The sequence below is a fragment of the Nothoprocta perdicaria genome, unplaced genomic scaffold (assembly GCF_003342845.1).
Source record: "Nothoprocta perdicaria isolate Ctin4 unplaced genomic scaffold, notPer1 scaffold_307, whole genome shotgun sequence".
NCBI classification, from domain to species: domain Eukaryota; kingdom Metazoa; phylum Chordata; class Aves; order Tinamiformes; family Tinamidae; genus Nothoprocta; species Nothoprocta perdicaria.
This window is the reverse complement of record NW_020455541.1, coordinates 275,049-296,408: the sequence shown is the minus strand read 5'-3', so window position 1 is coordinate 296,408 and position 21,360 is coordinate 275,049. Positions and strand designations below refer to the sequence as shown.

General features: G+C 38.7%; 1 protein-coding gene across 1 annotated transcript; it reads left to right on the top strand.

The window, feature by feature from the left end:
- Positions 1-76: 76 nt before the first annotated feature.
- On the top strand, positions 77-6,128 carry LOC112950074 (cytochrome c oxidase assembly protein COX18, mitochondrial). The gene is made up of 6 exons (XM_026042542.1): positions 77-463; positions 1,651-1,751; positions 1,949-2,112; positions 2,903-3,015; positions 4,926-5,033; positions 5,809-6,128. Exons 1-6 carry the CDS (start codon positions 77-79, stop codon positions 5,980-5,982), a joined length of 1,047 nt encoding a protein of 348 aa, XP_025898327.1. The 3' UTR covers positions 5,983-6,128.
- The last annotated feature ends 15,232 nt before the right edge of the window (positions 6,129-21,360 follow it).

Here is a 21,360-nt window from a genome sequence, read left to right as displayed (position 1 = left end):
CGCATGCGCGCAGCCCACGTCCGCGCGCCCGCCCTTTCCTCTGCGAGGCGGCGCGGGCCAGGCGGCAGTAGGGGGAATGTGGGGTCTCGCGCGACCGTTAACGGCSGCGGTCGCTTCGCGCGCGTCGGGCAGAACGTTAACGGTCGTTGCGCGCGCGCCGGGCCGGCCGTTGCCCGTCGCGGCCGCTATGTGCGGGCCGAGCAGGCCGTTCACGGTCGCCGCGCGCGTGCCGAGCCGGCCGTTAACGGTCGCGGCGGCGGCGGGGGCGCCGAGCGGGAGCCCCGGCGGGTGGTACGAGTGGCTGGCGCAGTCGGCGCCCGTGCACTGGGCGGAGGAGGGGCTCGTGGCGCTGCAGGGCGCCTCGGCGCTGCCGTGGTGGGCGGCCATCGTGTGCGGCGCCGCTGCGCTCCGCTCCGCCGTCACGCTGCCGCTCGCCGCGCACCAGAGCCGCCTGCTGGCCAAGGTGGGTCCGCGGCTGCGCCCCGGGGCCGACGTGCTGCCCCGTGCCCGCGCTCCGGCACCTCGCACGCTCTTCTCCCTTTGCTGGACCCTGTCCTGCTTGTATGAGAGGCCATGCGGGCACGGCTGAAACCTTTTGGGGTGAGGGGGGTGGTTTCCGAGTCGGGCGTTGCTGCTGGCGCCTTCCCACAGAACTGCAGCCGGGTGGAAGTGGTCCCGGTTCCTCCCTTCTGCTGGGTCTGCTGGCGCTGCACTGGCACTGCTTCTCACAGGTGCAGTCGCTGTAAAGTGTTTTTTWAAAAAAATCGCTATGGTAACAGTGTGGCAATTGAGTTGCCTTGTCTGAGACGAAGTTGATATATGCTTAGGTGTTCCCTGTGGCTAGTAGCATTAAATTAAACAAAAATAAAGTAAAGTTTTAAATAATTTTGTTGCTCTTGGAGGCAGAGTTGAAGTTATTATAAAGATTATATGTTGTCTCTACAATAGTAGAGGGATCTTTATGGTTCTGTGATATCAAAAATGGTGTTTTCTGGATACATTATTTGAGGAATGCCTCTTTTTGTATGCTATGTTATTTATTTTCCAAGTAATGTGGTTTTTAGGGTGTGCATCTCAGCTGCCAGAGCTCAAGTCTGGTGTGGAATCTGATCTTTGCTCTGCATTACAGTGCATACTGTCTGCGGGAAAGGACCAATGGGTGAAGGGAGAAGTCTTTCTTAGACATGGTTCCTCAGTGACTGTCAAAAAGTTTGCTATACAGGATATGTAATTTAAGTTTTTTGTTAAAGCATGTTTGTTTCCATATCAGTATTTTTCTCTTCTTTATCTTTTTTGTCTACAAGAGTGAAAATCTTTTGGACAGGGCTTGCATAATGTGCTCCAGTTAAAGTCTGTTTGAGATGTTATTAAAGGTTTTCAGTTTTGCCAAGTAGTTGTTCGCAGTCTGTGAAAAACAAAACAATGCTCACTAACAGAATACTTCATAAGCTACTAGCTTTTTGATTATTATGGGAAGTATTATTAATTAACTTGGTTATGCGTTCATTTTCTTTTCAGAAAAAAATTATTTGTGCTTGCAATTTACAGTAATTTTTAGTAGACATACAGTACAGCATGAGGAAAGAAATGACTTATTATGGTTGCCTCTTTTATTCTGTTGCATAAACATATTTCCTTTTCTTTAGCTAGTTGGAAAATTTGCAGCCTGAAATTAAGAAACTAGCCGAACGCCTTCGATATGAAGTTTCTGTTCGTGGAAAGCAGCTGGGTTGGTCTGAAAAGGTTGCCAGGTAAGGTGGTGTTTTTATGCACCTCACAAATAGGTTCTACTGATGGAAGGGAGGGGAAGTGTTTCAAGAAGAGGTATTTTCAAATTTAGGATTCTAGAGTTAGGCATAAATACATGTGTAACGTGTAATCAATAGAGTTGCTACTTTGGAAATKTATAGCTTTCTTTTAGGAAGATATTGTGTTTTTTTCTTAAAAGGTTCCATTTTAAGAAGAATCTACGGAGGATTATTACAGAACTGTACATCCGAGACAACTGCCACCCCTTTAAAGCCACTTTACTGATGTGGGTGCAGATTCCAATGTGGGTCTGCGTGTCCCTTGCTTTGCGCAACTGCAGTGTCGGTGCCACAGACTCAAAAGGTGATCATTCTGACACATGCACAAAGCACTCATTTTGTACTTTGCTCGTTAAAAAACAAGATCTTCAAAGCTTGACTTATTAGCTGATCTAAAAATCACTCTTAAATTTTTAAACTCTGCATAGCTCAAGTCGAGCTAAATGCCTATATTGTACTYGCAGTGCTTTGGCAAACAGTGCTGTCCTGACCTTTTGCAGAGGGTACTGGTGGATTACAGAACTGCTAAAAAGCATCACTGAGCTCAGCTTATGTGCTGTCTGTATGTGTAATAGGTTTGTGGGCTTTTAAAATGCCTTTTTAAAAGCAGTAGTGGAATCCGAACTTTGAAAAGAGCATGACCTATATTGCAGTGCTATATTGTATGTTGTTATATCTCCGTACAGCACGGTATGTTGTTACATGGTCATTTAAGTATAGTATGCTCTCCTGAAGGCTGAATTATTGGGGAAAGAAATGCTTTCTTCGAATATTTTCATTCATAAAATTGTGATGCTTAAAAATCAGTACTAGTCRTGCAGCAGTGGGCTGGCTATTAGTCTCTAGCTTTTTCTTCCATGTGAAGGAAAACTCAGCCTGTACCTCTCAGTGCTTTTTCCTTGTTTTAATAGCAAACTGTCTTGACATGTAATCTTTTATATTCCAAATTGTGTACTGTTCATATTTTATGTTTATTATGTAAACAAAGTGAATCTGGTAACCTGAGTAATTCATATGTAATATTTAGCAGTTCTGCATAACTTGAAGTAGAAAATTATATTTAATTGCAAATGCTTTTTCAACTTCTCTTGCAGTACAAGAACAGTTTTCAACAGGTGGCACRTTGTGGTTTACAGATCTCACAGCACCAGATCCTACTTGGATTTTGCCTGTTATACTTGGGCTTATGAATTTGATGATAGTGGAGGTAGGTTGGTGAAGAAAAAGGGACGATTCCAAAAGGATAGTTCTTTTTATGGAATTGTGTTAGTTATTGTATGTTGAATACTGTAGTTACAGAATTTTAAGATCATACTTACCAGTTCTAAAACAYAGTAATGCCATGGTGACTTCAGATTTTGACTGCTTCGTTGCATTGGCCAGAACTGAAACACTGCGTAATTGGACCATGAGTTTCACCATGCAGTTGTATTGTTTAGAGAAAATAAATTTAATATGACTTTACAGAGCTATTTTGTATACTATACTTYAGCCTTAATTACAAGCTAAAGTCTATCCTTTTTAGGCTTTTAAAAATCTTAACTGAAGTTTCTCTTAGGAGAATGTTGTAACAAGCTTACTGGGTTTTAATAATTCTAAAAACATTTTCTTACTTTGTTTCATTGTTCAGGAATAAGAGTTTTACTGACTTGCATTTATGGATAGCTTAGTTTTTGTGGTGCAATGATGTAGATAAATGCAAAGAGGTAGGGGTATGTGTGTGTGTGTGTGTGTGTGTGTGTGTGTGTGTGTGTGTGTGTGTGTGTGTGTGTGTGTGTGTGTAAAAGACACTGATGTGAATGAAAGGTGATGCCCTAAAGGAACAGATGCTATTTGATCAACAAGATCTAAAGCAAATGTTAGCCAGAGAATGACTTGCTGATGATGTTGTGAAAGCCAAGATATTAAAGGACGAGGACGTCAAGATTATGAGGATTTTTTTCCTTCAGACATTTTRTCTTGTCCTTACCTCTGAATGTGTTTTCTACACAAACATGTATTGTGTTTTTGCCTTTGGAAACATAGAACTCTTTTTCTGCTTTGATAAATGCATGAAAAAAATCTTATTCCCAGTAAGAGAATCAGTTTGCTTTCATTCTGCAGAAATATGCAGTCCCAGCATTTCACAGGGTGTTGTGCTATGTACACCATGCACTCTACAAGTAGAAAGTAAACATAACATTTTAGACAGAGTAMTATGTCTCATTTCAAAAAATAGCTTCCTTTTTAATACATTTTATACGTTCTGCGAAGACTTCAGGCACCTCTGTGTAAAACTTGTTCAGAATTGACTTCTGCAGTACATTTCTTGCATTGTAAACATGTATCCATTGCAAACAGAGTATTTACAGCTGTAATATTACTTAACAGTCCAGAGGGTCTATGCTCTCCTTTTTTCATTCTATATTCCCAGACTGAATCCTGCCATAGTGGATGCTGGATGAGAAAAGGTACTTAGGTGAATTTCTAGGAAAGCAAATTCACTGGTGGTGAATTGAGTGATACAGCCACTGGTGGAGTGATACAGCCACTGGTGAATTGAGTGATACAGGCTGGTGGTTGAAATGAGTGATAAAAGTCATTCTGATACAGTGAAAAATCTACAACCTTGGAACATTATCAGGGAGATAAAAGAATGAAAACAAAACAGAAAAAAATGAGTCTTCCCATATTTCTTGATACCTTCATGGAAATATTTTTCTTATTTGTAAATATTTCTGTTCTGATTGAACTCTAGCCATCTGGCTTTCCTTCCTTCTTTATCATAAATCTAATTTATGATAATAAAAGCCAGTATGTGACTGTAGATAGTATTCTGATTTAAGTTATCAACCAAACATTTTATGTTTATGTGCAAAAGCTGCTATGTAAAATGAGATCTTTTGGGGGTGGGTAGTCTGTTAGGTTGGTATGTTTTCTGTGAAGAATTGGGCATCTGAGGCATCAGGTGAGTTAAATTAAAGAATGTATGAGTATTTTGGTTGAGCAAAATATTTAATGAGAATAATAGATGAACTAGAAGATTGATTTAATGAAAACATTGTAAAATTTTCTTTGGTTTTAGTTGTTCAGAAAGGACTACCTTCATATCTTTGCATTTTTGTCCCCCTCTTCCAGATCTTTTCTTTGCAAAAACTGAAAGCTACGAGGTTCCAGAAATTAGCTACGAATTTCTTTCGAGTAGTGTCAATAATTATGATCCCTATTGCTGCAACTGTGCCCTCGGTAAGTCCAGAATCTTAAGGATGTCTCCACTGATAGGTGACATTTTTGGTCCTAATTGAAACATTCATAGCAGTCGAGGGACAATCCAACGACCTGACCTGTTTAACAGACCACAGCTTTGTTATGTTGTGCCAGCTTTGTTTAAATGTGAATTTAAATTCTTCGTGTGTTTCTAATACCTTGATGTAATACCACAAGGGAAGAACCTACAAACTTACGGTTAATAAAGATCATTTTTACAAGATAGAGATCAGAAAAAAAAAGAATGGCTTAGCATCCTTTCTGCATTTTTAGAAAGTAAAGGCAAAGTTTATATAAGGAGGTATAGATGAACCTGCTCTAAGTATTTGCCTACTGTAAGGTACAACTTTAGCTTTGCATGTTTGGGAGGATTTACCTATTTTCTTTGAGCATCTTAACACACATGTTTCTGTTTTTCTACACTATCTTTTTACTTATTTGAATGATTAAGAAATAAGTCTATGTAATTGTCTCATCAAGTTTATTTAAGTGAAACAAGCAAGATATGATTTAATTTGTGAGCTGTTGTCCAACTTGAGTGTAGGTGGCATTTTTTTCCCAGAACAGTTGAGAAAGAGTGAGAAATAGCTTTGAAATGGAAGCTACTATTGCTGTTGAGGGGAGTATATTTAGGTGAGTTATTTTTCTTAATAATTAGGAGTTACCAGTGGCTGTGGTTTGTGAAGGGCTGCCTAGAACGTTAGTGTGTTGGTTGCATCTAGGGTGGCTGAACTCGGTATTTGTCTTGTTGCAGTCCATGGCGTTGTACTGGTTGTCATCRAGTTTCATGGGACTCTCACATAACCTGTTGCTCCGTTCTCCGACCTTTCGTCAACTGTGCTGCATACCAAGGACCAAATCTGACTCAGACACTCCTTACAGGGATATTGTCTCTGCYTTGACTGCCAAATACTGTTTTAAGAAATGATGTGTTTTTGATCTCTTGAAAGAGCTCTCCCCCAGATATAGCATGAGTAATTAAGAAGTAATGTTTTATTGAAATGTACTTACTGTAAAATACTGCATCTGGAGTTATATTTATTCTCTGAATAAAATGTTGACCATCTGTTTGGCTATTAATAATGTTACTGACTAATCTGGATAATCGTTTGGCCCATATGTGTGATTGTTTGGAAGTTTTGTTTTAGAGATACTGTTTTTGTTTTGTTGTGGTGGTTTTTTGTTTGTTTTTTTTTTAAAAGCATTCCAGGAATAGAAGTTGTCCTCCYGAGGTACGGTAAGATGTTGGGAAGGTGAATACTAATTAAAAATCATGTCTTATCTAGGCTCCTTTTTGTAGTGAAGCTCTCCTAGGGACTAGTGAAGAAAAGGTTTCAAGTTGTCAGACTTGTACCTTGTAATGAAACTTCTCTGCAGTATTCTCTTTCACAGAAGTCTGTGCAAGTACACAGTCTACAGAAAATATCTTTCTTTTTCTCTCTTTGTAGAAGCAGAAGTCCGCATAGGGAGCAAAGCAGAGTATGATTTAGCTGTACTTGATAAAGTCAGTACTCATCCATCTTTGACAAGATGAACTGATTTCTAAAGTGTATTTTGGCATTTGACAGAAGGGGTAAGCGCTCAGAAGGAGAGGAGTAGATGGAATGCCAGGCAGGTGTAAAGAACAGAAACAAGTCACAGCAGTCTCCCTTTGTCACAGCAGAAAGCAACTAAAATCTTTTAGTTCATTTCTTTTGTTAGTTTCTTCCTTGTACCACTACCCCCCACACACACACCCCCAGCAAGCAGAAGATGGGACTTTGGTATGGCAATTATGAGACTTGCCCTTAGCAACGTGCTCTAATGAGCCCCACTCTGAGCAGAGGTTGGATTATAGACTTCCAGTGATCCTTTCCTACCTACATGATCCTGTGGTTCTGTTTGTCTAATCTGGAGAAAAATGACAAAATCTATATATCCCTTGTTTTATACACAATCCCTGTGTGTATAAAACACACAGCACATGCTGTCTTCACAGGTGATGCATTGTCATTATGCAGCTCAGAAGAGAATGCAAATTTCTATTTCTATATAGGTAGTAGTGAATTTTCAGCAGCATGTTAAGAAAAACTTGTAGCCTCAAGTCAAATCTTTGGCTCAGTGTGCCTGTTTATTCCTATAAATCACCAAATTGCAYAATTTCTGCTATTTGTAGTTGTGGTTAGTTTAATGACACATTTTTGAGTTTTTATAGGGAAAGGGCAGATAAATTTAAGTTAGCTTTTCTGAAATGTTTAGAATTTAGTAGTAGTAGTTATTGTTTGTTTATTAATGGTGAGTGTAGCACTCTGTAATGAGCTCTCTCAGAAAGCTGTATTGCTCTCTGGAGACTTCAGAGATCATACTCTTGTTTGCCATGTTTTGTGTAGTTTTTTTCAGAACARGAAAATAGATATGTTTTTACTATTAGGTATATTTGTGTGATTATGACTGTTGGCATATGAACTTAATATTTCCTGTAAATTAAAATGTGACATGATTTGCTTTACAATGTTGATATTAGGTCTTGCTAGATGGAAAAATAAGACTATGCAAGTCTGTGAAATAGCACTCTTGATTTTGTTGCGAAAGTTATACACAAAGAATGACTTTGCATTTGCCCTCATAAAGCACAGCAAGGACTCTAGTGTGCTTATTAATCCCTTTATTGCCCAAAAGCAAGCTTGTCTTTGACTAAAATGGCAAGAAGTTGAAGATCTCAAGGACACAGGTGGTACCAACTTTCACATGCCTGATGTCATTGATACCYTGTAACTGTTAGGAGCTGTCTTATGAACTCTCTTACCTCTGTACTTGTTTTCTAAGACAACTAAGGCACTGTAAATTGGGTGGTTTTTTTTCTGAGCAACAGGTCAGTTATTAAGATTCTCTGTTGACAAATGTACAAAATAATTATGGTAAGCAAAGACTTGAAAAGATTAACTAAAGGCCTAGTACCTACAAGGCATCAGATTAATTGCGAACTTGCACAGAGGAAGCTCCCATAAAAATTTTTTTTGTCTCTGCTTTGTAATGTACCTGTGGTTGATTCCATATCTACAGTGTGGAAATCCAGGAAGATAAAACTGTTTTGCGGTTGTAACATTGCTGTTCTTCTCTGGAAGAAGTCCAACTTTTTTCTCATCTTGACCTGTTTTTCTTTTGTTCTTTTTTTTTTTTTTCTTCTGTTGAAAAGCAAATGTATATGGAACTAAGGTTATGAGGTGAACCAAATCCAAATTCATATTAAAAGTAGAGAGGGGAAAAAAAGATCAATTTTAAGATTGTTGAAGAAGGACATGAGACCTAAATTATTTAACTCTCTATCACCTTCCTTGGGAAGGACATCATCCTGGGCTTCTGTGGAGTTTCACATAAGCTAACAGTAATACCAGACATAAAACATGTGATAGTCCTTGTGCATAGACATTATGACAATTGGGACTTCCAGTCCTCACAAATACAGAACATAATAAAAGGTGCTCTCCTGGTGGAGAGCACAGCATCACCCATGCTTCGACCAACCTACTTGACCCAAACGATTTTGTAAAGAGGATTATGTTGATTTTCAACATAAGGTAGGTTTACTTTATATTAACTTACTTGTTTTGAAGATAATAGTTTGTGTTTGATGGACATTTTGGAAAACTACCTCAAGCTAAAAAAAAGGTACTTAGAGAAAACCGTTCTTTTATTTTGAGATGCATCTCAGAGATGATTTAACTGAACTAGATGATAGAAATTTTTAGTGCACTCAGTTACAATTATCTGCAGATCTGCAATTTTCCCGTGAAATGAATTGAACTTTTTTGGGTGCTTGGTTCCAGATCTTGAGGTGACAAAATTCTGTTGTTTAGAATTTAGTTGTTGTCAGAGTAATGCAGCTAGCTTTTACTACAGTTCAGTGTTCTTTGTCTKTGTTGGAAACGTTGACAATTTTGTATAAAATGTGTTTTGTACATAYCACTCAAATATGGGAAGAACAAACCAGAGGAAAAGAATAATTTTCCATTTTTTCCTCCCCGCGAGTTCATAATGTASAAATGCATATGAAATTCATCACTGAGAAAAAGAACTACTTAAGGTTCGTGCGTGGCAGATCTTTCGGTGCCTGGCACAGGGCAGCAGAGCAGACTGGAGGAACTGAGGATGTTTTTGTTTGTGGAACAGTCCAAAACAGTCATAGACTGAAAAGTGTGTATCTCCCAGTAAAGTACTGACAGCTTGTGCTACTGATATGTTTTATTTCTGAATTATATAGCAATAATCCAAGYATAATATAAATTGAAGTGGTTGTTGTAGCCCAAAATACAGACAATAGTTTCTGATGTCTGCAGCAAAATCCGTGCATTTGAGTAGCTACTGAGGTACCTCATTTTGTTTTGTGCTGGCTGAAGAAATTTCTTAACTCTGCAGTTTATCACTGGGGTTGACTGTGGCTCGGATCCCTCTATTTTCTACTTTTGAATAAGTTAATAGTAGCTGTCAGAAACCTCCTTAATCGTAAATTATCTGTAAAACAAAAACACATTTCAAATTTATGTATGTTTAATTTCAAATTTCTGACATATTCCTACAAAAATCTTTATATATAAAAATCCAAAAGACTGCAACTTCTCAATTGTTTTCCTAATATTGAAARCAAAACAAAAACCCATAAAGTAGAAATCAGCTCCATAAACCCTTGGAATCATTTAACAATTTTATGCTGACCTATAAACAGTAGCAGAGATAAATACAGTTCAATAACTTTCTATTCCAACACAGTAGATGAAAACTCTGGGAAAAAAATGATTGTTAAGTAACAACCCGGGCATGACAAACAATTCATGAATTTCAGCCACAAAACTGTCTGAAAGGCACTGAAGAAAAAAGACAGAACAAATACTAAAATAAACTGTAAGACAGGAAGTAAGCTTCCTGTCTTATTGGAGAAATTATTGCCTAGATTGAAGAAATCCACATGCCTCAGACGTATTTTGGTCTTGTCTGAGAACTGATGGCCTTAGCAAGCAAGAGGAAAAAGTTCTTTTTGCCCCCTGAAAACTCCAGTCTTGAGAATAAAGGGCTTTAAATTCCTTAAAATTGTCATGAATTTATGTGTTTTGCTAGTTCTGCCTTCATTTAGATCTAGTGAAACTTGAGGAAAACTATTTTCCAGTACAGTTTCAAACACAGCTAGTTGCATATGTTAGTCTTACTACTGTTTTCCTGGGTAAACCACTTAACTATTTGTTATCTGATGAAATTATAGAAACTTTCTCCTACAGAGGCATTTTAACACTTTGGCAGAGGCTTTTAAGCTTTGGAAAGGTTTCCATGCAAGCATATTAATGGGTCTAATTCATCCCAGTAAAAATAGGCTGCAAGAATAACTRACTTTACAGGTATGAAGACATATAGCTTCAGACTGACAGAGCCGTTCTGGAGAAAGAGAAAATGCAGATGCACTTGCATTAATAGTGCTTCCCTTGAACAGATTTGGCTGGTTTTCCCATGGGTGATTTTTGGATGGTTATTAATTATATAAACATTAGTAGTATAGTTCCATGTGTTGCTAGGGTTATTTTAATGCCAAAAATACATTGCGTGTATGAAACTCCACGCTAAACAAGGCCACAAGAAATTGTATCTAAGCAGAAAACCACTAAATGCAGGTATTCTTCATAGTCTTGGAAACCGCACTGGAGACATGACAAGGTCAGTGCATATTTCCACTCAYTGCACCTTAAGCCAAAAGCAGCTCAGTGCTGCCAGTGCACATTTGTTGTGGAGAAGGCACAAGGTTAGAGGAAGGAAAGGAGCAAAATGACTTACAAAAGCAGGAGAAGGACGGTTTTTCCATTGTAGCAGGAGAACAGCTTGTTTACAAATTTGAGAAAGTAACAAGGGCTGGTGTGAGGAGGCTGTCATGGCTTGGACTCAGAACTGTTGTAATCAATCCCTTTGAGGAGTTGCAGCAGATGTAGAAAAGTCTCTAGGTTTTGGAGGGTGTTAGAGATCTTCCTGTATGTCAGAGTGTCCTTATGTGTCTTCTGAAGCAGTGGGAAAAAGAGGATTTCCAGAGATTGGGTGAGTTTTAGACTGGTAAGCAGGCAGTAGGGGGAGCTGATGCTCTGTGCATCTCGAGAAGAAAAAGCCTTTTATCTACTTTTCTAGTGTGCTTAATGTGAAATTTGTGTTTCCAGCTTGGGAATGAGGTGTACTAAAACTTCAGGGCAGGCACTTAAAACATATATTCCCCCTCTTCCGTCTTCCCTCTTTGTAGTAAAAAATAAAATGGAAACAGTGGGCTTTRAAACTACTTCCTGAAAAGTATCTCCTGCAAATTAACTGCTTTGTCAGCACCTTCAAGGTTTAGTGAATGAAATGGGCTGTGTTAAATTTGCCTTTCATTTAGGTGTATTTCCAAGTTTGCTTCTCTCTAAGATTGAGGTCACACTACGGTTTAGAGGAAGAAGCATCTTTGCTTCCTTTCTGGATAMTGTCTGGAGAAAGCAATATATGGGGAGTGTGTGGCTAATGCAACCGACATCAGCATAGTCATATTCAGCTATATACAGCTTCAGTGAATGCATTTTGTAGTGACAGARCATAAAATTGCTCAAATATGCGTGTACTGTATGGAAAGAAAGAAGTGGTGCCTTCAGTGTCCATACTGCTTTCCTGTTCCATAAGCCATTATTCAGAGCGTGCTTGGAAACATACCAAGCTGTTGGAAAGTAATTGTTAATACTACCGTACAGAAGGTCCTTCTGCAAAGATGAGCTGAGGGGACATGATATTGACAGAAGGCAATGCAGGCTGTAACTTTTATTTTGCTTTTATGTGGGACGCTGAGTCTGTGTTCCTGCAATGGAGCATGGCTGGGCAGCCCTTTGGTACTTCGCACCAATACTATATCAGGAACCGAGCTGAGTGAAATGACTTAGGCAAGTGAATTTTCAAGCAAAAGTTAACTTCTTTTTTTTATCATGGTCTTATCTTCCTTTTGCCTATTTTTTTTTTCTCCTCATTTTCTGTCAATGGAAAGAATAGAAGGGATAATATGACACGAGACAACACTTGGGCTTCATATTAAAATTGTTTTGTGTCTTTAAAAATTCCATGTAGATGTTTCCAGTCATGTGAAAGGACACTTTTTTACACCAAAAAAGCGTATCTAACAGAAAATCTATGGAGGGCTTCTAAGAATTACATTGTTCAATTTCACTTTGCTTGGAAAATATGTGAGAATCAGCCTTTCTTAGAACACATTTGATATTATCATTTTCATTATATAAGTATTCTGATAACACCATCTAAAACTGCCTTTAATGATGGTAGTGAAGAAGGAACAGGGATAATACACTGCACACTGCCAGAAACTGATGTTTGTTCATCTGCACAAAGGGTACTGTATGTCTTAGTGGGGAGAATCAAAGAGAAATTGGGTGGTTTCTAAGGTAGGTGATAGTTGATAGGTATTGGAAGATGCTAGCTTTTGGCAAACGGGGTCAGATCTATGTTGATTAATGACCTTATCAGCTAACTGCTGAGGTGCCATTTATGTGCAATGTTGCTCTAGATGCTTGTGCTTCTGTTTCTAGAGGCTGCCAAAACCTTAGTCTGGACTATCTCCAGGGCTGGTGAGCCTGACTGAGAAAGCTGCCCTGATTTAACATGCTGTAATGTTTGCAGCAGCAGCCACTGCCCATTGTCTCCCCTTCAGGTTTGCGAAACCTCATCCGAGCTGGGAACAGCTGAAGTGCTTTGGCATCGGATGCTCAACAGAAATGCATGGGAAACAGGAGAACTGTCTGGATCATGCACAAGGGCTTCAACATGAAGGTAGGAATTTAATGCTAGACTCACAAAACCAAATCTGATTTATTTTCAGTATATCTAAGGTACCTGCCAGGAGAGCAACTGTGATGGAGATCTTTAACAGAGCTTAGTATCCCTTTAAGGATCCACAAAGTGTGCAGATACTCAAAAGAATGGAACTGACAGCCAACAGAAATCTTCTGAAGTCTGTTTATAATTCACAGTTGGGAGCTGCTGGCTGTGGAGCTCTACCCTTGTAACTTGAAACTCTATTCTCTTACAGGCTATTGTCACTGCTGCTTGTCAGTGAATGGATGTTTATTTTTCATATCYTTGCATAGGCAGAAAAAATTCTTGCAAATCATGGAGTTAGATTTGGAAGGTGGTATGTGTGAGAGAGAGGAAATAGAAGGTCCTGTTGGGTTGGTAATATTTTCAACGTACAACGGAGGGAAAAAAAAAAAAAGCCCCAATTTAAATGCATGATGACTTTGACCCTTGCCTATCCAGGGCACRTAAGGTTTCTTTATAAGGTTCCTATTTAACTAGCAGAGCTTATTCATGTTCATAGTGCATAATCACCTTCCTGGTGTAGAATTAAGGTGCTTAATAGTGTAAGCTTTTACACATTATATATTTTAATTCCCTGTCCTGRAAATAGGTCTGGGTTGCTTCTTGGCTTTAATATTTTTCACCTCAAAAAAAAGCTTTGTGCACAAAAATTACCATGTTTTTTAGCTATAGTGGTTAATCTGTTATCTTTAACTGAAGTTCTTGTCTCGATATTTGATGTTATTTCTAGTGAAGAGAATCAGAGCTTTATGGTTTTCCTTCCTATTACGCATACTCATGATAAGGTGATTCTTTTGCTTTCTGTCTACATTGATGAGATCTAAGATCTGCATTTGGGAGGGGAAATAGGARCAGAGAGAGTAAAACAATCAGAGGTCAAAAGAGTGGGTTAGCCGTGGAAAAGAAGTAGTCCTGCTAAGACCCATGCTTTATGCTATCTTATSAGTTTCTGGTTTTACTACTGGTCATGTAATGTTAGAGGGTATGCTTTCTGTGAAGAAGCAAGCGGGTCTTAATTTCTGGAGAAGAAATGAGACAGCTTTCTGAGCAGCCAAGTTTAACTGGCTTGGAAGAGGCTGCATGGTTTTCTAACTGGGTGATACCAGATCATTTTGGTAAGGTGATATAAAGCAATGTTTCACTTAACTGTTTTTTCACTTGTTCTGCTCACTTCTTGTGCTGACTTGACTAAAAACAGTGATGTGTAAATTAGCAGGAAAAATAGAACTTTTAATAGGGAGTATTGTTTAGGTTTCTATTAATGATACAAAAAGTCTGGCATTTGCAAAAGAAAGAGCTTTTCATTCTTAATTTTCCTCTGCTTTTTAGCTTTAAAAACTGCAAGGAAAATGAGTGAGGCTGCGAGCGTCTCATTGAAGATGCAGATGTCACTATAGTAATACACTGTTCGTAAGGCACTGGAGAGGAGCAGCAGTAGTCAGAGAATTCTAGACTGTTCGCCGATCTACGTAGCTGTTTTGTGCAGTTATTTCAGAGGGGAATCCAAAACCATAATTCAAAGGTGATTTACTGGGGCAGATTCCTTGAAGGGCACAGATCCCTTGAAGGGAAGTTTCAAAGGCGAACTGTCATTTTTGGCATTTTGCAATAAAATTCAGTTTTTTGAATATGCTACTGTGCACATGGGGGTGCTCAAGCAATAGTTACTTGTAAGATGCTGGACTAGAATTGCTCTAAAATCTGGGACAAGCAGARCTCAGATGGAAATATTTCTTCTCTATCTTTCATCTTGATGCTGCTAAAGAACTTCATCAGCCTGTTCCTTTGCAGTGTGTGCTGCTTTTCCACCTCATTGCTGTGTGGCTTTGAAGTAACCTGTGTTTAACACTTCTGATCTTTACAGTAATGAAAGCAGTCACCAACTGATCTATATGCTGGGCTGAGGATGCCAGATGGAAATTGTCAGGTGTCAGGACAATGCCTCTTACTGATCAGTTGTCTTTGCAAAGCCATTTTTGTTTGCACTACTGTGGCCAGATGGGGAACATCTGTGTTGGACTAACTATACATAATTGCATCTCACTGACTTTTCRTGATAAATACAAATGCTACATGTTCTTTCATGACTTAGTATAGCATGAGTAGCTGCTTCTGTCACCACAACTGAGGTTTGTTCTATTTGTAAAGTTTGAGGGATAGGAAGTGTGTATTCTCTTAAAAAAGAAAAGGGGGAACAAGCCAGTGGGTATTCGTGCCACATAAAAGGTGTCTGAGAGAATTTTGTTAATCCTTTTTTTCAGTATTTCTATCTTGTGTTGTGGATTTTAGGAGACAATTTAGGCCATGGTTTCATAGTATTAGATCTAGCCTTTGCTGTGTCCCCCAGCAGTGCAAGTTTGGTCTAGAACAAGCTGGACTGTGGAATTGTGTTTTTGTTGAATTRGAGGGCTTAAATATGGAATTTATGCTGACTTCAGGGTTCTTTTTTGGTCACTGGCATGCCAGCTGTGGGAGGACAAATGACACCAGATTGAGCAAAAAGACATAGAAGGATAGTATATGTTGCAAGCCTGAAGCAATAAAATTAACCTTTCTTTTTTTATAAACACATGTGAACACATCAGTGAAGTAAATTTGTAAGGCATTGATACTTTCTATCAATGTGGCCATAAAGATTTTGATGGATTAAGAACCTAAAGCTTGATACATACTCTGTTCTATTAAATTATGATTTTTGAGTCTAGGTTTTTCAAAAGAAACCCCTCTTGTTATATTGAGTTTTTATTCCCTCTCCTGCCCTTTGCTGGTTGCCGTCCTGGTATCTTGTTATTCCAAATTTGCMACACTGACAAGTTCTATGATATAATCACACAGTGAAGATTTGCAAAGTGGTCTTGTGAGTGGGAAAATCATTTGAGACTTGCCTTAAGATCTCTGTACAGTTCATGTAGGAATCTATCCTGTGATCCCTATGAACTCTTGATTTGAGTTAGAATTTTTAAAGAAGCTGAATGAAGCTAGGTACCGAACTTATAAGGTGTTTTTAGGTAAGTGCTTCTTTCAATTTAAAGAGTTGTAATAAGCTTGTAGTGCTCATTTGTCTGTTTTATTTATTTATTTTGCATTAATACATTTTTGAAGTAATAGTAAAAATATTTTTACCCTGCTTTATTTRATACAATCCTCTAAAGAAATATGCTTTAACTTCTCCATCCAGCTAGAGTTAGAGTTTGGCATTTCTTTTGCTGATCAACAACTTCAGTCTTTCATGATTTTGACCAAGAATAGACAGAATGGTAATACAAATGTTGTCTCTGCTTTCACTCAGCCCAATGGAAGAAAATAGCAAAAAATATCAGGACTTATCAACTGCAGCAGTGACAAATGCATTTTGAGGCAGTGTTTTTCAACTAYTTTGCTGTTTTACAGTTTTCATTTATGGCCCTCACTATTTCTGTGAGATAGTTGATTTCTGCTCTRTGTAGTAGTGAGAGACAGGAACACCTCGAGTGATCAGAGTATTGTCTGTGGCGTGAAACTAGAGAAACTATTTGAACTCACCAAACCTTTTCTTCCAAATAATCAGCTTTGTAGTTTAAACCATTTTATTTCATCTGTTTTTTTTCCTCATACAATACTCTTTTTCTGATTGTATTTTTTTCCTTGCGTAGCATGTTAAGGTAAACTCTAGTACATTACTATGTTGTTTATTCATTCACATTTTACCTTATTCACAGCTGTGTAATCAATCACCTCAGCAAGAAATAGCTTAATTCTTAAGCTTAAATAAATGTGATTTGAAGCCCATGGAAGATGGGAGACAATTCATTTCCRGGTTTTCAGATGGAGACTGAACCTTTTCACAAAACCCCAAGATGCTTCTCARGTTGGCAGTTATCTTCCCAAAGCAAGTAATAAGGCTGACTATACTTCCAGAGCAAATGGCTATCTAAGTGTTTGAATATTAAATGCTTGGGAACTAGTTTTAGTTAAACAGCATATTCAGAGGCTATACTAATTGCTTGTGTTTGAAATACTGCAAAAAGAAGCCCTCTGCGTTTTAATCATATGCCACATTTTTACAAAAGAGTTTTTTTTAAAGGAACATAACTCTCCTTAACTGTTAGATAATCTTTCCTACACTGAAATCCCCCCTGTGATTACAGTTCTCAAATGCTATAATGGCTAGAGTGTAAAGACACAATAGCACATTTAACAGTGTGGAGTTCTGTCATTTCATGCACTTGCCAGTGGGGAAAACTTAATATTTAACAAATGGTCCTGACTGTAAAGGAAACCAACTTTGTCAGCATTGCTCAACACCAAGTGTCTGAGCGATACTGCAGGGCTGCCTGGGGTGAATGCGGATGAGTTATCCTGAGCACTGCCAGTCCTTGTGCCATCATTCTTCAGAATGCARGAGGCGGTGGGGGAATCACAGTGCTTTATTTTGCCTGGAAGCCGAGATTCCCTCTGCTCATCCACCCACCCACCCACCCACCGCTGTCTATTCCTGAAGCTGGACAGTCAGCTGTTTCCAGTTTAGCAGTCTGCAGTTGATGTCTTGGAGGCATTTAAATTCTGGAAGCAGCTTTTTTATATGATGCAGCCTTTATTATCTTGGCCAGAATTGTCTGCTCTCTCTCGGCGAATTTTCATGTTGATGGAGTTTGCTGAACAGGCATCACTTGGAATCTTTTGTTCTTACTTCATGGATCAAAAATGGTACAGGCAATGTTTTGACTGCATCTCCAAAATATAAGCAAGTTTCTATCCAGTGCTTACTGTACCTCAGGGTCTGAGTGTTCATCTCATGCCAATGTTGGCGTGAGCACCTATTCAAAAATATGTATGTCCCTGCAGACATGATCATAACAAAATCTTCTCCGTGGCAGGCTTAATGGCAATGAAATGTTTCCAGCTTCTTCACCTCCTGCTACCCAAATCCTTTATGATAAAAAAAAAAAGAGTAATTTTAAAAAATGCTCTGAAGTTTAATAAGACAAGGCCTTTTTAAGCCTAGTGAGGTAAGTGCATTTAATGCTGTGAAGTTCCCTGCCTGGGCTCTCTTCCGTAATGCACAACAGTTCTGTCATTGTGGTAGAGGGGTGTGTGCAATTTCCCTGTAGGTCTGTCTCTGGCCACTTAGAGTTGCTTGATACAAACTGACATAGAGCTGGGCTGGCAGTGAATACAGRCTCTGTGGATTGGAGGGAGAGAGAGCGAGGCAACAAGTTAAGTAAACTCATATTTCATAAAAATCCTTCTTCTACAATCTCAGGTTTTAGAAAGATCTTTCTCCCAKGGTTTCAGGTGAATCTGTTCTTATAGCACTAAGGAACTCTCTCCACTTCCTCACTAAAATAGTTTCCATTGCTTTTTTCTTGCAGCTCCTATTTTGTTCCGAARAATGTCAGCAGCAAAAAACATAGGCCTTTGCCTGGAAAGTGAAACTGCTGTAAAGAGCTCTGCTTTGTAACAAAGTAGAAATTCTGATCTCGATGTTTTCCATTACACAGAAATTGTAATCATACTTGCATTCAGATCTTGCAGCCTACCTTGTATTTCCCTCTTTCCATTATGAACTAGCCATGTTGATAGAATGATACGTTAGAAAGTAAAAATAGATAAGTCATTCTTTGTCTCTGCATAAACTGATCAAAGAAGGTGTTTCTCCAACCAAATCAGGATTTGCAGATAGGCAGATTTCTRCTTTCAGAAACACAGAAAGCTGAAGTGTTCATGTGCAAGTTAATTGCTTGTGAATTCTTGTTTGAGATCACTTGCCATGTCAGAAATACACTGTTAAAATGGGGGAGGCAGGGCGGCAACAGGAACAATCTTGTTCTAGTTCAGTATGTAATTTGGACTTTTCCAAGTATTGTACTGTTTATAAAGTCTCTTTTGTGACACCCTCTGGAAGAGGAGTAGTGTGTTTAGGAAATAAATAGTTCACTAAGACATAAAATATTGTTCCTTGAGCAAGCAAGAGTGTTTCTCCACATTCCTGTGTAGCTTCTGCCAAGCAAATGGCTGTAGTTTGTTCTTTTCTACCTTGCTCCACAGTTAGTGCCTCAAGCAAAGTGCAGTTGCTCCCTCTAGATCATTTATCATCCAAAGCTGTGAACTGTTTGGGTAGTAGAGCAGGATAAAGCCGTTACTTTAGTGGTGCCTGTGGGAGGCTGACACTTTGTATAGCTAGATATGCTGGAACAAAACAGCTAGAACAGGGTTGTGAATGAGTTGTATAGAAGTGATGTATCTGTATACAATATGCGTTATGGGTCTTAGTTAAGGCAAAAGTGGTCATTCTAGCAGGAACAAAAGTTCATTGGTACAAAGTACTAATTAGTACAAAGTAGGCAATATGGACTGCACATGACACCCAATTCTACTTAAGGTGAGTGACCAACAAACATTTACAGGTAATTCTGCCTATTATATGGCAAAATAATACCCACAGAAATTATTCTCTGAGTAGAAATGCAGTTATGTATTAGAGGATTTTGTTTCTATTGCKCATGATTTTTAAGACTTAAGGAGTTTGGATAGAGCAAACCTAGCAGCAATGCAACAAATGATCTAAAATGATAGTTTCTGTTTAGTCTGTTAAGGTGCTTGAAAACACGTGGATGTGCTCACTTCGGTAATACTTCTACRTGTAAAGCTCACAGTAGAGTTGGCAGCAGAAGCACTATTTATGTACTTAACAGGTATCTTACTCATATATTTCTTTATTACTAGGAACAGTTTGTTGAGTTTTGCATTTTGTGGCTCTAAACATCCACATTCTAAACAGGTTCTGGGTCTGTAGGGTGGGGTCAACGAGCTTCAGGCCCTGTTTGAAATTTGTGTGCTTGCCATGGGGCAAAGAGATGCAAAGGTGTGATTTCCAGCCTATAGCTTAGAAGAAGGAAAAGCCACTTGCCCATTCATGGGTCCCCTTACACTCAACACCTGTGGAAAACTCAAATGACCAAAACAAAAACAGCTGTATTCAAGTGTGATCCCTGTTGGAAGAAAGCTGAGATGCAGGAATTCAGTTTTGAATAATAGACTTAATTGCCCTTTAGGGTCTGAATTAAAACTGAGGCCCTTCTGAGTTTACATACTTGTCATGAGCAGATGGAAATCATATTGAGCTTAACTACAGATTTATGCAAGTCAGGAAACTTAAATTTTTAAGGAACTCAGAGTCTGGGGAGCTACACTGTAAAAATGCCATGTGGTTTAATCTGATGTATTGAAATAGGAACTGCTGCAGATAAATAAAATTCTCTTCTTTATGACTATCTGGGCTGCTAAGCCAGAAGAGAACAGGAAGAGAAATGTGGAATGTGAACTGTATGACTTAAAAGTGGAGCCTTCTTTGTCATAAAATGGTTTAAGGACAAAATCTTATGCTAGGAAAAAAGGGTTTTTTAGAAATATATTTAGCGAAATACAGATAGTGGCAGTAATTTGAAACTATTGTGTTTCTACTTGAAGAAGAGCTTGAAATTGAAAACTTTTAGAGGCTTCTTATCAAGGTATACTAAGCGCTTCTTTCTTATTATGTGGGCAAAATACAAATGTATTTACTTTTTCTGAGCACTCAAAAGTTCTTGAATGTGCATTTTGTACAAACCAAAGATCAAAGCCTAGTTGACCATCTGTATAATGAATCAAGTTTTTTTAAGATTCTATCAGATAAATGTGGAAAAGTTTTAGCTTTGACAGAAGGAAAATGGTGAGTGGCCAAAATCAGGTACACAGTACTGTACTACAGTTAGCTTGTGTCACTACTTGAAATCCCAAGGGGTGCCATGTGCAAGAGAGCAGTGTTTTTCTTTGGTAATCTCTGTGCCGTTATGGTTTTTCATTTAGTTACTGCCTGCATAAGTGCTTACCGCAGAGAGTGAAAATAAATAATTCCCTTTTATTTAGAAAATAAACAACTTCTGATTAATTGGATAATAAAAGCTTTGCAGTGCTGGCCTTTTTCCACTTTATATGCTGTTACTGGAAGGCTATGAGATAGGCTTTATTTGTTTGGAGATATCTCGAATAATGATTTAAACAGTAAGTCCCAAAAGGCTTTCTGTGCATGATTGCAATGTGTTTTKGGGGGTTTTATTTTATTTTGACTTCTGCCTCTTCATTTCTTGATTATCTAAGCTCAAATAGTTGTAGAGATCACAGAAAATAGGAGCAATGACCTTTTAAAAGGCTGTATGTAATGCAGCATASTGCTTATTAGTAGGTAATTCTGCAGGAAGTTCTGATGCTTTTGACTAAAGCCTGCTGATGATGCCATGAAAATGTCAAAATAGAGGAGAATAAAGTCAGCAGACTGTGAGAGTTTGGACCTTTGGAATATTTGCTTTACCCGTGCGGTCAATCCCCTTACAGAAGGGAACTGAAAAAGTGCAGCCTGCCTCAGTCCATGTATATATTCAAGCTGGGTGGAGTGGCCGACACTCCGGGGGGCTGTGCTGCCATCCAGAGG